Source organism: Castor canadensis, chromosome 11 (assembly GCF_047511655.1).
Source record: "Castor canadensis chromosome 11, mCasCan1.hap1v2, whole genome shotgun sequence".
Taxonomy (NCBI): Eukaryota; Metazoa; Chordata; class Mammalia; order Rodentia; family Castoridae; genus Castor; species Castor canadensis.
The window spans coordinates 127,815,099-127,831,033 of record NC_133396.1 but is presented as its reverse complement, the minus strand read 5'-3'; the positions used below and the strand labels follow the sequence as shown (position 1 = coordinate 127,831,033).

The following is a 15,935-nucleotide window of genomic DNA, read 5'->3' as shown; positions in this document are numbered from 1 at the left end:
GGGGGAAAATTACTTGGCATTCAAGGACAAGAACACTTATTTTTTAGAAAGGTGCAATTTTAGGCATACAGTTAGCTATCTGTAGTCCTGAAATCAGTGAGAAGTAATAAAACTGAGTAGTTTTAAAAATCACATTTTAGTTTTAGCTTCTTTGTCACCAAGTTTTATAATATTTGTTAATTTGTAGGGAAAAAAAGAATAATTGTCTTTTTCATTCATTAGTCTCTTGCCAGACAAAGGAAGAAGGCAACAAGGAAAACTAAACAATGTAAATTTCACCCAGCCCGGTTAGAAAGCCAAAATAACTAATATCCTTGAAAGATAGCTATTTCAGATTTTGGCTTAAAAATGGCAATTGTGGCACTGTTGGCATAAAACTTCCAAAGGCTTTCTTTTATGTGGCTGTAGAATTTGTTCCACAGATGGCTGGACCACTGGTTTGGAATGCCTGGACCATCACTAGCTTAGTGAAATGATAATTTGACTGGCCTTCTCTTTTTTGTCCACGTCAGGTTCACCGTTGAGTGACTATTACTTATCTCTTTGTAGGATGAGTGGCAGTGTACTGAATGTAAGAAATTTAACTCTCCAAGCAAGAGGTACTGTTTTCGTTGTTGGGCCTTGAGGAAAGATTGGTATTCAGATTGTTCTAAGTTAACTCATTCTTTCTCTACATCTGATATCACTGCCATACCTGAAAAGAAGGAAAATGAAGGAATTGATGTTCCTGACTGCCGAAGAACCATTTCGGCTCCAGTTGTTAGACCTAAAGATGTATATATAAAGGAAGAAAATTCTAAACTTTTTAACCCCTGCAACTCGGTGGAGTTCTTGGATTTGGCTCACAGTTCTGAAAGCCAAGAAACCATCTCATCAGATAACCTTTCTGAGCAGAGAACAGATAAAGAGAACATGGAAGATTGCCAGAATATCTTGAAGCCGTGTAGTTTATGTGGGAAAAGACCACGAGACGGGAACATTATTCACGGGAGGACAAGCCATCTTACCACTTGCTTTCACTGTGCCAGAAGACTCAAAAAGGCTGGGGCTTCATGCCCTATTTGCAAGAAAGAAATTCAGTTGGTTATTAAAGTTTTTATAGCATAGCTGAATCAATTGCAAAGAAATATTTGGAGGACTAGACCATTTATCAAAACATCAGTATTCTCATGAGACAGGCAGGAGAATCACAAGTGCAAGGCCCATCTCAAAAAAACAAAGAAACCAATACCGAGCTTCAACATCTCTTTACTAAGTGTGGACCATGTGTGTGCATTTATTCATGTAAACATCTATGTTTTGGGTCATTTTTGCTTTTAAACTTAAGTGGGATTTGAGAACTAGATAATCAATTTGGGGACTTCATTAACATGAAAAAAATATATAAAACACTTCATTCTCCATCCAAAGATGAAGATCTGAGAGGGAACAAGTTCAGTGTATACAAAAATGTATTCATCCATTCACTGAACAACTTGTCTGAAGATTAATCCTTTCTTTAGTTAATTTTATTCTCTACCCTTCTGCTTTATGATCTTCTCACAAAATCCAAGACAGTTAGTGGAGGCATCAAAATCTAAGGTAGTTATTAGGAAAGCACAAAGACTAACACCACAACAACAAATAATCTGATTAGTCAACTTTTAAAGTGCTGGTTTGATCATTTTCTGTTGAAGTCAGGTCGCCTAGTTCAGAGAAACCAAAACAAAGGGGTTTGAGCTACCCTTACTATTATAAGAGACAGTCTCTCTGTGTTGCTCAGGTAGGCCTCAAACTCTTAATCCTCTTGCCTTAGTCTTCTGAGTAGCTGATATAGGTGCATACCACATGCCTGGCTTAAGAAAAGTCTTTATAAGGATTTCATTTAGGGTATGCCTTAGTACAATAGTTAACATTTTTTGATAACTTATCCCTGAAATATTTTTGAGAAAGTGTGTATAACTTTTTGCACATTTAAAAATTGCAGGTATAATTAACATATAATGAAGTATTTCCTTGCAGGAGTTACAGAAATCTGAATTGTCACTCCAAACAAGTTATAGGATATTCCCGTCACTCCAGAGTGTTCCACTGCACCCACTTCCAGGCAGTCCTTCACCCATTTTATGGCTGTCACCCTAGATTAGCATTCCATTTGCACATCTTTAATCTAACATCTAAATTTTTAAAATTTAAGTACTTACAAGGGATCTACCATCCAATATACTGTGTGTTCTATATGTGCTTTAAAAATATTTTTATCAGTGTTGGAGCTATAGATTTAGCTGATTGTGGAAAAAGTCCTGTCATACAAACTGGCAAAGCCTGTTCTCATTTTCAAATTAATCAGCCAAATCAGACTAAATTTTTAGTTAGAAAATGTCTTAATTTTAGTTCAAGTAAATATATGAGTGTACATCTCTGGCGCAGCATTTCCCAGTGATCCCATTCTAAAAAGAGAAGGTACAGAATTTTAAACCAGAGCTTTCTTTACCTTGCTTTCTTGGCCCTCATTGCCTCTTGGAGGTCCTCCTGTTTTTGTTCGGGTTTTTTTTTTTTTTTTTTTTTTTTGGCTCTTTATGCCCCTGGAGTTGTTCACACTGTGAGCCAGTGACCCACAGTAAGATTTGAATGAATGAGAGAATAAGGACTATGGTTGTTTAAAAGGGAAGTAATTAAAGAGACACAAATGTCTTTAATTCTCTTTAGTCATCTTTGGCCCCCATCAATTTTAGGACAAATAATAGAAATTGCAGGTTTTCAAATTGATTTCCTTATAGCTGTTTGTGTCGCTTAACCCAGTGTCATGTAACTTAAATCCTGGGATAGTCCTGGTAATATGAAAATACCATTTTGAAGACCAGGGCCCTAGAATTGTTGAACTTGATGGGTTGAAAGAATCACCTGGATTGCTTGTTGAAAGTGCTCCAATCCCCAGAGACTGATCTCTGAGATTTGGGCCATTTGAACAAATACTCCAGGAGGCTCTGATGCAAGTTTTGTATTCAGTCCCTCTTAACTTTGCACATGAAGCCAAATGTCACAGCTAGTGATAGAGCTGATGCTAGAATCAGCCTCTTGACTAGTAAATGTTTTAAAAATACTTGGTACCTTCTCATAGTTTGTTAAATACTTTAACTGGTGGTGCTTGTTGAATTTGGAATGACTAATAACCTTAAAATGCAGGTTTTCTAATAAATGGCTTTATAGCCAAAAGGAGATTTTAGAGAGAATAGAGTCTTCTAACATTTATTCCAAAAAGGCCCTGTTGTAAACACCAGGTTTAGCTAATCAAGCATTCTCCTACTGTGAGAACAAGCTGAGAGATAAGAGAGGAACCTGGCCACTTTTCACACTGTTTTTCTGGGGAATGAAGTTTAAGTCTGGCCCCCGGCATGTAGGGTGAGAGTTCTACCCCGTGAGCAAAGCTTGTCCTTTGTAGAGCTGGTCTTGTTAGGAGACAGTGAATACTCTGAGATTTTAGGAAGTTAATTTCTCTCCCATCAGTATTCTTCATAATAGTTTGATAGCATTCCAGTTTTGCTTCATTTTTGCCTGTCAAGTGCTTTTGTAAGTGATAAACTAGAGTCATGGAGAATGTGGGATCTGCGATTATACACTGATCCCCTTATATAAGCTAGCAGGTTTTTTTTTTTTTTTAATTTTACATAAGAAAAATGAAAACATTTTATTTATGTTTGTAGATAAGAGTTGCTAATTTGGTACATCCTTATCCAGCACAGAATCCCAGTAGGCTACTCAGCTTTGCTTCTTTTTTTGGTTCAGCTGAGTGTTTCCACTGCCCTCCTTAGCACTAAGTGCTGTCCTCAGAAGACTAGAGGATCATGTTTCCCTGAAGGAAACTTAAGGTAAACATGTTAATCTGTTTTTTCTCATTGCCACCAAGGTACAGATTTTTTAATTAGGTCACTGAAGTGAGGCATGTTTGTATGTGAAAGCTTGAGTTTACTAGTATAAGACATACCCATCGTTTTGTTGTCATGGGGCCATATGCCCTGGTTTTCTAGAGACTACGCCAGTTTGTCCCTGTTTGTCAGCATACTATCTGATTACTCTCCATTTCTCCCCTTTCACTTTCAAATACCATCATTTGGACTTTAAAACTATGGTCAACCTAATTGTTGATAAGCTATGCTTGAGTTGAAATCTTGATTGTGAGGAACGATCTTTTAAAGTATCATTGGAGTTCAGTATTTTTTGTTGCATCATGCCATAGACTGAATAATGAGTCTTACCAAATTAGCTTTGAATTTCTTATTTTAGTTATCATTTAAGTTAATATTTATCATTGTGATTTATTTGACAGAAAATTCAGAGCAGAGAAGATAGATCATTAGAAAAACAATTCCTAAATTATGGGAAAAAATTTCCTGTTATTAACTCTATCTCCTTCCATTGTTCTTAACAGTAATTGGTATGTCTTTGTATGTAGTACTTAACACAGACTAAAAATTTACACCAAGCCTTTAACTGGTATTACCATTTCTTCCCAGCCCATTTTAAGGACATCATAGGTTTCCAATTATAGGCCGGAATAATGTATTGGAATCCAGCTAAGCTACCCTCTAAACTATCACAGACTTGCATGAGATAATATTAAGTCACTGCCAGGTGTAACAAGATTGTTGTGCTTTAGTTATAATTTAGGTATATTTGGATGTATGTAATACTGTGTGGGTTGTTACTTGGTTTGAAAGAATTTATTTTTAAAGGTCAGAATCATTTGTAACATTTTTTTGTATCAATGCAATGCAATGTTGGCTTCTTTGAAAAGTCAGTGAGAATTGGGTGAATGTTGTTGACTTTTACAGTGCTATTGTAATGTTACCTTCTTGGTTCACTTTGAAAGGAGAAAACTTGCTAACAAGCTGTTTCTTTGTTGATGTTGTTATCCCCTTGCCACTCCTCCCTTCACCCTTCCCCACAGAACGATGTGAATTTCTGAGTATATGGCTTTAGATACTGTGAATCCTTGTTTTGCAGTTAGTCCTTTATGTGCCTAAATTATTTAGACCAGTATCCTAGAGAAGAATTAATTTTGATGGTTCCTCCCACACATGAGTGTACATGTGTGTATACACACACACACTTATCAAGACATGCTACTTTTGCTAAAACTGGTTGTAGATTAGGCGCTAGCTGTGTTTTGAATCTGCACTTAAAAGATAAGGGAACTTGCAAGCTCTCCCCTGTGCCAAAAGTGAAATGTACGTGTTTACAAATGTCTGGAATTTTGCACACTGCCATAACAAATGGTGAGGTTACTTTGCTGAAATTTCTCAGATTTGTGAGTAGGCCAGCTGCAGTTTAGCATAGGAGAAATATTGAGGCCCTTAAGGCTAAACTAGAAATGAGTATCTGAGACAGTGGTTCAAGTATCTCCCTATATTTAGTTTGGGGAGTTTTCCTGATTGTTTTGAGATGTTCTTTCTGTTGGCAGAGCTCTCCATATTGTCTGCCGCTGCTATCTGCTTCTTCTATTGGAGCCATCAGTTCTTTTCTCCTGTGGGAGAATGTCCTGTAAGCATTTTAGGTCTTTTGATGTAATGAACGTGCAATCTTATCTAATGCCATTATTGGAGAATGTGGCACTGTTAAAAAGATGGAGTAATCACTGAACCTTCACCAGTAGCCTTTTGAATGACTGCAAATCTGCAGAAAGAGGTGTTTAATATTTCTTGGTAGCATATCTGAAACCCATAAGGCTGCTTTCATGAAGGGTCCTCGTTTAATGTCTTCTGGGAATACAGCACAGCTAGTAGAACATCTCCTTTTTTTTTTTTTTTTTCTTAAACTGTCCTCTTGATCTAACACCCTAGCCTGAGAACTTCCCATTTCTTCTTAAGGTGAAGAGGTCAGTGATAACTTAAAAGGGCCAAGAGGTGTTATTAGAGCAATTCCTTTCTTAGAGTTAGTTGCTATAATTTTGGCAAATGCTTTACTGAAAATTGACATTGTCATAACACTTGATACAAGTTTATCAGAACATTTAATTTCTTATCCAGAGACATTTTTTTATTTATTCATATCAGAGGCATTTTTTTAAACAGCAAGTACCCTAATGTCAATAGACATTTATTTCCTCTTCCTCCTTCCTTTTTTATGACTTCTTAGTTTGATTTTCGATGTTGTTTTTATACCCGAGGTCTTCTGTGTCACCACTTGGATACTCTTTAGATAAGACCCCTTTTTCTGCCAGTCCTGAGGTGAGGAGTATTTGAGTTGTGGATTAGATGGTGAGTTCAGGCAGTGAGGAAAGGGGGTTGTGATGACAGAGCTACTGTTCAGCATAAATCAGTGGCTTGTAGTTGAGGTTTCTTTTGTGTTGTGATAGGGGTGGGGGTGTTTAGCTTTGCTTTGTCTCAGGTCAGCCCTCCCTCTTCATACAGAAAGATTATCCCTGTAGATTTTGCCTCTTTTTTTTTTTTTTTTTTAACTTTTCAATTATAAAATATCCACTCTGGTCTTTTTTCCTTCCCCCCTCTTAAAACCAATAGAAAACAAAATGTTCCTTGGCTTTCTCAGAAGTTGCAGTCAGTGTGTGAACTATTTCTGATAGCCAGCCTCGATTGCCATCCACTAATTAGTGCCTCTTGGATAAAGAGTCTCTGTATGCACCTCCCTCCCACATGAGACCCAGTCTTGAAGTTCTTAATCCTCAGTTTTTCTCCTATAACACACACCCACCTTTTCTACCTCATAGTTTGTTGTGGGGATTAAGTATGAGAGAGCAACCTTAGTACCTATTATTGCCTTGAGGAAGCTATTATGGTCTTGGTAGATTGAGCTCTGGGGTTTGTATCCCACAATCCTTATGTCCTGGGAGCTAAGCACAAGTTCTCCCTTATAACCTGCCTAGCAGAACCTGTGTTGCTAACTGTAAGCTCTTTACCCACACTTCTAGCTCCCATCCGTTCCTCGACACGAGGCTTTCGGTTAGAAGAGTTCTGTGTCCAGGTGTTCGGAGAGAAATGTGTTTAGATTTGATGTAGATTCTATCCTGATAGAACTGTCTTGCTGTGGTGTGGATATACAGAAATTCTTTCTGCATATGCTTCAGTAAAATGCACTGTCAGTACATAGAAAACAGGCAGTTTTCCAAATATTTTTGATCAGGTTGCACAGTCAACAGGAGTAGCAAATAAGACTTCATGAACTGGGAAGAAAGGCAATTTAAAGTAACTGAGCAGTGGCCAGCTTACTAAGTGAGAATAGAGGGAGACATTTTCATGTGTCGTTGCCTAGTTTTATAAGCACCACTAAGTTAATAGCGCTGTATCTTTTTGCTGTTTGCACTTTGTAATGCTTTTAATGCCTTTTGATTTTATTGTTTTTTTGTCCATTAAATGTTTTTCGTTTTCATTATGTGTTGTCATTATTTTGGGAAATACATAATTTTGTTTGTATACAACTGTCTCATTTTCTTACCTTTGGTTTGATTTGGGGAAATTAATTGGACTTAAAATTAGTAACAACTTCCCGTCCCCCAAGTAAATTGCTATATTTCACTTTCAAGTTCCCTATCCTGAAGGAAAGCCTCAAATTTTACAGAATCTTTTTAAAAAATTGAGCTTTCTTTGTAAGTCAGGATTGTTACGAAGTTTGTCATACAATATTTCTTAGTTACATCTGCTGAGGTATCTACCAGTGGCTCTTCAACTTTTGGGGATTATAGTCCTCTCTGAAAAAAGCTAACAAACTTTGGTGAAATCTCTCCTAAGAAACAGCATAACATTTTACAGTAAATCTCAGGGGCTTCCTTGAAGCTACTGGTCTGTGGCCCAAGGTTCTGCTCTTTGGAGGGATGTTAGAGAAGAGTGAATGGCCTACAAAGAGCTTGATGGTGTATATGCTTTTCCAGAGTTCACTCACTTGGAGACCTAAAGCTGCTAAGTTGAGCGAAGCAGGTCAGTTGTCGTTAGCTTAGGCTGGGGAGGGACCACCGTGGAGTTGGTGTGGATTGGTGTGGATTGTTTACAGACTGCCATGTAATTGATATTCCCTAGATGTGTGTAGTGTGCACCTGTGTCAGGAGGTCCTGGAGAGTGCTATTGGAAATAACCAGGGATGGCATTTTAAAAATGAAAACAAGAGGAGCATTACAGACCAGGTTGGCCTTAAAGTCAAGATCTACCTGTATCAGCTTCCCGAGGGCTGGGATTACAAGCATGCATCACCACACCTGGCTCTTTAAGATACTTTTCAGTATGATTCCAAGTGCTTGATGTTCTGTTGGCCGGGTTTTTTATCCTGCTCATCTTGAGTTCCTAGTGCTGTAGACTCATTGTTTTGAGGCTAGAGTAAAGAGTGGCCCGCTAGTTACTTGTGGTCTGAATGATGAACTAGGTGCATAAGGTAGTTTCCATGTAGGCCAAGGAGTGAAGAAAGAACTGAAGGTCAGAGAACAGCTTGTTTGGGAAATTGGTTCCATGGGACTGAAATAAGCCATGTGAGTGGAGAAGTGATGAGATGGGGCAGGAGTGGTAAGGAGACAGGTGGTGTGTCATGAAGGCAGTGGAGAGCTATGAAAGGTGGTAAGGAGAATGATGTTGATTCTGGCTCCGTTGGTCACCAGACTGGAGTGCTTATTGAACAGAAGCAGGTACAGCAGGCTGTGAAGCAATCTGGGCTGGAACTGGTGACACTCTGAAGGTAATGGTAGGCCTGGAAGAATTATGCACTGGTGTGTTTGGAGGTGCTGACTTGGCATCTGTTAGAGATGTTAAATAACTTATCCAAGAATCACAGTCAGTGACTTAACCCACTATGTTTACAACAAAAATCCAAAAGTGCACGGAGTTGAAAGAAATCAAAGTGAAAAGTATGACTTACTGAATGAATCAATGTGATGTGAGGGAAGATGAGGAGTCAAGGATGGCTTGGACAACTGGTGTGTGGTGGTACCATTTATCGGGATTAAAAGCATGAGTAAAAAGCCACGTGTGATGGTGCACTTTTCCATCCCAGCACTCGGGAGGCTGAGGCAGAAGTATCACAACTTGGAGGTCAGCCTGGGTTACATAGATTCCTGTCTCAAAAACAAAAAAATCCATGAATATGGATAAAAGAGTATGTGTGTGGTAGTGGTGAGATAGACAAACAATCAGGTTTTTGTGTGTATGAGAACATCTGATGGAAATGGAACTTAGGAGAGACCTGGGCTGTAAATACTGATACATGTTACCCTGTATTTTCTAGGCAGTAGGCATACAGTGGTGAAGAAGTTGAACATGGTCCCTGCTCTCAGGCTTAGTTATACATGTAGTATCAGTGCACTGGATGTTATGTTGAAGGTACTGTAGAGTAGTTCATAACTTGTTTGAGGTCAAAGGTGACTGCTGCAAATCCTGTTTCCAGGAATGGGGCATATACAATGCAAAATTTTATTTGCAAATTCAAGAAACTTTTAGACTCCCTAAGACCATCTGTGGGTCCTAGGTTAGGAGCCCTGTTCTGGAACCTCAGGTTGTTGGGCCCACCCACAGGCTCCAATCAAGTAGGGCTAGTTTGGGGCCCCTGGGTCTGTATCTCCATCAAGTTCCTAGGTGATGCTGGTGTTGGTGCTCTTGGTGCTCTAGGAACCATACTCTGAGAACCACTGCTAAAGTCCCAGGATGAGAAGGAGGGAGAGGAGCAGTGAAAGTGGTTAGGGACAGGGTCATATAAGCATCATGGCAGTGAAAGTGGGTTTTTGTTTTGTTTAACAAGACTCACAGATTTTAGTTAAGCAGATATTTCATTATTTCTGCGACACGGAGAAAGCCTTTTAGGAGTGGAGAAAAGAAGGGAGAGGAGATTGAGAATTTATTTCAGGTTTAGAGCACGGCACATAAAAAATCTTTTAAGTTACCATGGCCTAAAAGACCCTCTGTTGATCATTCTAGCGTTACAAAGAGAAGAAGTGATACCAAGTATTGCATAGTTGACTGGTATGTTTGATCTGGGTAACCGCATCTTGTGTGCTTGATGAAGGGGCTTCTTTCCTCTTCATCATTAACCTCAGGAAGAATCAGTGGGAATTAAGCTGTGTGTTTGAGTTGTGGTAAAGAGATTTTAAAATTCCAGTGCCCTAAATTGGGAAATCTTAGAACTCCAGCAAGGTACCCTGCTCAGAACTGGGTAAAATTGCTACCTTAATACAGAAATGTTTGGAGTTTATGCATCTTTTTTTTTTTCTTTTCATGTATACTCATGTATGTGTGTAAGCATGTTTGAGTATGTATTTGTGTGTGCCTTTGTTTGAAACACTGACCACCAGTATTCCTGGAATCCTTGGCACCAAATTAGAATTGTTAGTCAGCTGTTTGCTAGGTGACCTGAGGTGATTCACTGAATGTCTCTAAACCTCAGCTTCCTGATTTGTAAAGCAGGTGTGCTGGAGAAATGAGGTACTGTGTGTGAGGTGTGTAGCACCTGATACTTCCTATTCTTCTTGCTGGTATATCAGAGTAGATGGTGGTGATGAGGGGTGGGGAGAGTAGTTGCTTCCTCAAACATGAATGACCTTGGGGCGAGGAGAGAAGGGAAAGGGGATATAAGGGAGGGGGTGAACTTGTTCAAAGTACACTGTGCACATTTATGGCATAATCACAATGAAACTCCCTTGTACTATTAATGTATAATTAAAAAGTAAAATAAAAAAGTTTAAATGTTTAAAAAAAAAGAACAACCAACTAACCCTCTAGCCTCTAACCAGCAGGTATATCTTCCACCAGAGGGCAGCACTAACCCATCATATCTGAAGAAGGTCCTTTTGCCCTTAAGACAATATAGTTGAATCTGTCTGAGCATAACCACCTAGGTTCTAATCTTTATTTAAATATTCTCCCGCTGGTGTTTTGAGGGCTCATTTGTGAGACTCCACTAAAATCCATCAGTAAAATCTTCAGTAAAAGAGTAAATGGTACTCTAAATATCAGCCACCAAAAGATTTATAACTCCATTTTTAAATTGTGTCCATTTTTACTATTTGTTCTCAAGGCTGTCTGTAACCTAGTTACAAATTATTTTCTCAGTAATAATCTATTGCAGTTTCTTTCTTCCTGGTTTATTCAAATGAACTACACTGCTGTTTCTTCCCTTTGATGTACAGCCTGCCCCTCACCCCCCCAATCAGCCTTCATTCCAGCAGGCAGCAGGGGGAGGGATCTATTTCTGAGCCTCTGAAAGCTGTTTCCTGAATCCCTTTGTGGTGAGAGCTGCTGTTCTACAACAGGGATCTTAACCTAGGGCCACAGCTGGTTTTAGGGAGTCTCAAGGGTATCAACAGGTGTCCATCAAAAACTGCTGTATCCTGGGAGAAAACTGTTTCTCCACCTGAGAAAGGGGACCACAGGGAGAGCCTGAGGCCACTAACCACCACAGCATCCTTCAGAAATCACAGACTTCAGTGGAGCAGTGTGACATACCACTGTGTATCTGTCCTGAATGTACAGTTGGTTCTTTATCCATCTTCTTTAATCTGATGGGAAAGGAAATATAACCCTGGTCATCTTTCAGAATTGTGCTTGGGAATGCTGACCCAGACAAGAAGAGCCTGAAAGAAAAACAAAAGGGTATGGCATGCACTTTGCTAGGAACACAGGACTGCAGATTATTTGGGGTGGGTGGGACCTTGCTGTAAGAGAGCAGAAATGACATGAACTGGGTCAAAGTCTGTTAATAAGCAGATTATTTCAGCAGAACTAGAATTCTGGTCTTTGGGCGGACACAATAATTCTTGTCCTGCCATTCCATTTTTCTACATTAGTCACCATTTACTGTGTGTTTAATATGTGTCAAGTATCTGCTTTGCTTTATCTCATACAATCTTCACAACAACTCTGAAATGTAGTGTTGTATGAGTGAAAATGTTATTCCCATTTTACATAGGCATAGATAGAGCAGTTAAATAAATGATATAGCATAAAATTGGCCAGCATTCAACTTAAATTAGTGTTTTCCATGAGGATTAGTGACATTTTGAATGGGACAAGTTTTCTTTTTTCTTTATTTTTAAGTACTGTGGTTTAAACTCAGCCTCATGCTTGCTAAGCAGGTGCTCTACATTCAAACCACCCCACCAGTCTTTTTTTGTGTTGGGTATATTCAAGATAGGGTCTTGTAAGCTGTTTGCCTGGGTTGGCAAATAGTACAACCATCCTCCTGATCTCTGCCTCCTAAGTAGTTAGGATTACAGGAGTGAGCCACTTGCACCTGACTCATTTTTGTTTTTTTTTTTAATGGGCCCATTCCTTATATAGCAGGATATTTAGTATCTCTGGACCCAAGCCTGCTTTCCCTAGTCATGATAACATCAAAAAACTTCCAAAAGCCTTGCTATGGTTTGGATATGAAATGCTTTCCACAGGCTCATGTGTCAAATTCTTGGCCCCTAGCTGGTGGTACTATTTTGGCAGGGGGTGGAAATTTTAGGAGGTGGGGTCTATCTGGGAGAAATAGGTCATGGGCAGGGAGGTATGCCTTTGAAGATTATACATGGTCTCCATCCCTTCCTGTTCATTATGAGGTGAAGAACTAGAATTATTTTGGTAGGACTAGAATACAGGTCAGGTCTGTGGGAGATGCATGCCCCAGCTTCCATGATGTTTTCCCCAAGTGTGTGAGGTCAGTCAACCATGGGTTGAGCCCTCTGAAACCTTGAGCCAAAATAAATTTTAACTCCTTTAAAGTTGTTTATGTTAGTTGTTTTGTCATAGTTACACAAAAGTGATAGAGAAAATTGGTACCTGAGAAGTAAAGTCATTGCTGTGACTAAACCAAACTATGTGGTTCTTAAGCCTTTGGAACTGGTTTGCAGGAGGAATTTAGAAAAGTCTTGAGAAGTGGGCTAGGGAAAGTCTACGATGCTGTAAGCAGAGCTTAATGGGTGGTTCTGGTGGGAGTTCAGAAGACCAGATGTCAATAGAAATGGAGATAGTAAAAGACTGTGCTCATGAGGTTCCAGATGGAAACAAGAAGTCTATTGACAATTGGACTAGAGGCCATTCATGTACCTTCTGGTAAAGAACTTGTCTACATTTTGTCCATATCCTGAGGCTTTGTGGGAGGCTAAGTTTAAGGTGATGGGCTAATTAGTCTGGAGGAAATTTCAAGGCAGACCAGCATTCAGGTTGTAGCATGGTTATTGCTGACTGTTTTTAGCCAGGTTTACTGTGAGAATCGGTAACAAAGAGCAGAGTAGAAGGACTTGAAAAACTTGCAGTTTGATCAGAAAAGCCAGTGTAAAGTTGAGGCTAAAGAAGGCATGACTTCTGAAGAGATTAGCACCATTAAAGAGAAGCCAAGTGGGCTGGAGCTATGGCTCAAGTGGTGAACACCTGCCTTGCAAGTGCAAAGCACTGAGTTCAAACTCAATACTACAAAAAAAAAAAAAAAAAAAGGTGTGGGGGGGTGGCTAGTACCCACCCTTGCAGGCTCCAGGGTCCATTTTTCCTTGAGATACCTCAGAGGTATTCTGCTCCTACAGGCCAGACTAGGAATTAGGCAGACTAGCTAAATTATAAAGAAAGGGAATGAACCCTAGGCCAGGGAGGATTCTGGTCCATGGACACTGGTAAAACCTGGAGCATGGACAATGTCTGATTTCATAAAATCATACCTGTAGAGTCCAGTGGGATCCCATAAATAAGGATATCAGCTGGGCTGAGGATAATAGGAAGTGCTGGGGACGGGGATAAGCTGGAAAGACATGCCCACGTTAAGTCAGCAGTTATTATCCAACTCCAGCCAGGTGTTTTGAGGTAATGTGGAGTCACTGCCTTTCTTACATATCGAGAATCTTGCAAGGCCAGATTTTTTTCTAGGAATCTCTATGTTATAAATATTGGATAAGAAAAGTTTTTAAATACTAAGAGGACTAAGATAAAAATGCTGATAGCGTTTGGGTTGTCTGTGAGTTGTGGGTCAGGAAATCTCTGAAGGCCAGTCCCACCTAACAGGCCTCATATATATGCATACTATGCAGGAGGGTAAAAGGGAGGCAGGGGTTTTTGTTGTTGAGTGAGGGAATGCCAGGAACTGAACCTAGGGTCTTGTGTGTGCTAAGCATACATTCTAACACTGAAGTACACCCCTAGCCCCTGCGAGGCAGGTTTCAGTGCACAAAGGAAGGAAGCACCGTCTCCAGTCCCTTCTAGATCTGAGATTCTGGAATTCTGGAGCTGTGATTCCTTGAAGGCAAAGCCAGGGACAAGAAAACTAGAGTTCTGTTAATGGCTGGAGTGCTAACGGCCTTCTGGCAATTGTACCTTAGCTCAGTCCTGTCATTTCCCCTGGTGTGCAGGCACAGGCAAAGAAGTCACTCAAGTCCCTGCTCCCTAGAGGCCTTCCTCTTGGTTCATAATACTGGCAGTTTGCAAAATCAAGCTGCTTTTATTCTCTCTCAGCCAGTGAGTCCCTGCCTCAAACTGCAGAGCTAAACAACCAATTTTCCAGCCCAGCTGTTCAGCTACACTATGAGTTAAGTTAAAATGCACTCTTCTTTAAAAACCACCAGGAGCTATCTGCTTCCTCTTGCCTGCCTTCTGCCCTGTTAGGCCAGTGGGAAGCAGGTACTGCAAGATAAGCATTACTTATGCTGGTGCCCGTATACCCTCCCACTGGACTTAACCCACCTTCCCCTTTGGGGCCATGAAGAGATGCCTGACTCCTTTACAAGGAAACCTGAAACACCTGTTTCCCCTGTTCTTTCCTGGAAAGGCCTGCTGGGTTTTCTCTGGTCCAGCAGCATTGTATCTTTAAAAGCAGTGCCTTTGCCTTGGATCTGTTCTGACTTTTAGCAGCAGTATAAAGTGTGTGGGAGTCAGTAGGGCTTTGTCAACCAAACTCCTGATATGGGGGAGTTGAAAACCCAGGCTGTGGATACTGTAAATACTAGTATCTAACATGCTAAGAAATCACAGCTCCCCTTCACCAGATACTAGTCAGTCTTTTCTGAAGCCTGTGTAGTCTCTTTTGCTCCTGGTTTTGCTTATATTCCTACATCCTGGGTTGGGCTCTCAGAAAGGGAGAAGGTCCCTGTTGCCTGACTTTCTTGACCTGTGTGCCAGCTTAGTCCAGGTTTTTTTAAGCCTCAGAAACCTCTCTGTGACAGAGAAGACCATATAGGTAAGTACTGTTCTGTTAGAACAAAATACCTTAGACTGGTAATTTATAAACAGAAATGCATTGCTCACAGTTCTAGAGTCTGAGAAGTCCATGATCGAGATGCTAGCAGATTCTGTGTCTAGTGAGGGCCCATTCCTCAAAGATGGCACTTTCCTTATAGATACAATTTTTGATCTATCATACATTAATAATACAAGGAGATTTCATTATGACGGTGACTTTGTGTGACAAAAGAGGCAAACAGCCTCCCTCTAGCTTCTTTTATAAGGGCTTTAATGTTATTCAGAAGGGTAGAGCCCTCATGACCTGTTCACCTCCTAAAGGCTCCTTTCTTAATGCTGTCATATTGGGGATTAAGTTCAACATGAATTTGGGGCACACAGGCATTCAGATGGTAGTGCAAGTCATGCAGCATGATAGACAGAATGAGTCTGGAGATGGCACCAGAGAAGGTGATTTTTTAGCTTCACTCCACCGCACCTTCCCTCTGGCATCCCCAGGAGTCTGTTCATAGGTCATAATTTTCTTCTCCTTTCTCTTCAGCCTCAGTATCTCAATGCCAGTCCATTTAAGTCAGCTTGCTATCTCCCACAAGACAAGGAGAACTCTGATGGCCTTAGGAACCTAGGTAGTACTGCTCCGGAACCATCCCTCAGCCAGTTTATCTATAACACAAAACTTTAGAGTTGTGAACAGGACTAGTGCTTCTGCACACGTGGCTGTCACAGATGAGTAAAATTAGAAACAGCAAAACACAACAATGATGGAAACCATATATATTTTTTAAAAATAAAGATTTACATATGGTTGCCAGCCTTTATTTCATC

General features: G+C 40.1%; 1 protein-coding gene across 2 annotated transcripts in view; it reads left to right on the top strand.

Annotated features, from left to right (window-relative positions):
* Mdm4 (MDM4 regulator of p53) overlaps positions 1-7,362 on the top strand; it is a 43,044-nt gene extending 35,682 nt beyond the window's left edge. For both annotated transcript variants that reach the window (XM_074048550.1, XM_074048549.1), the window contains one exon: positions 550-7,362. In XM_074048550.1, the coding sequence (XP_073904651.1) occupies positions 550-1,107 (558 nt within the window). In that variant the 3' untranslated portion in view covers positions 1,108-7,362. The remainder of the gene's footprint in view (positions 1-549) is intronic.
* The last annotated feature ends 8,573 nt before the right edge of the window (positions 7,363-15,935 follow it).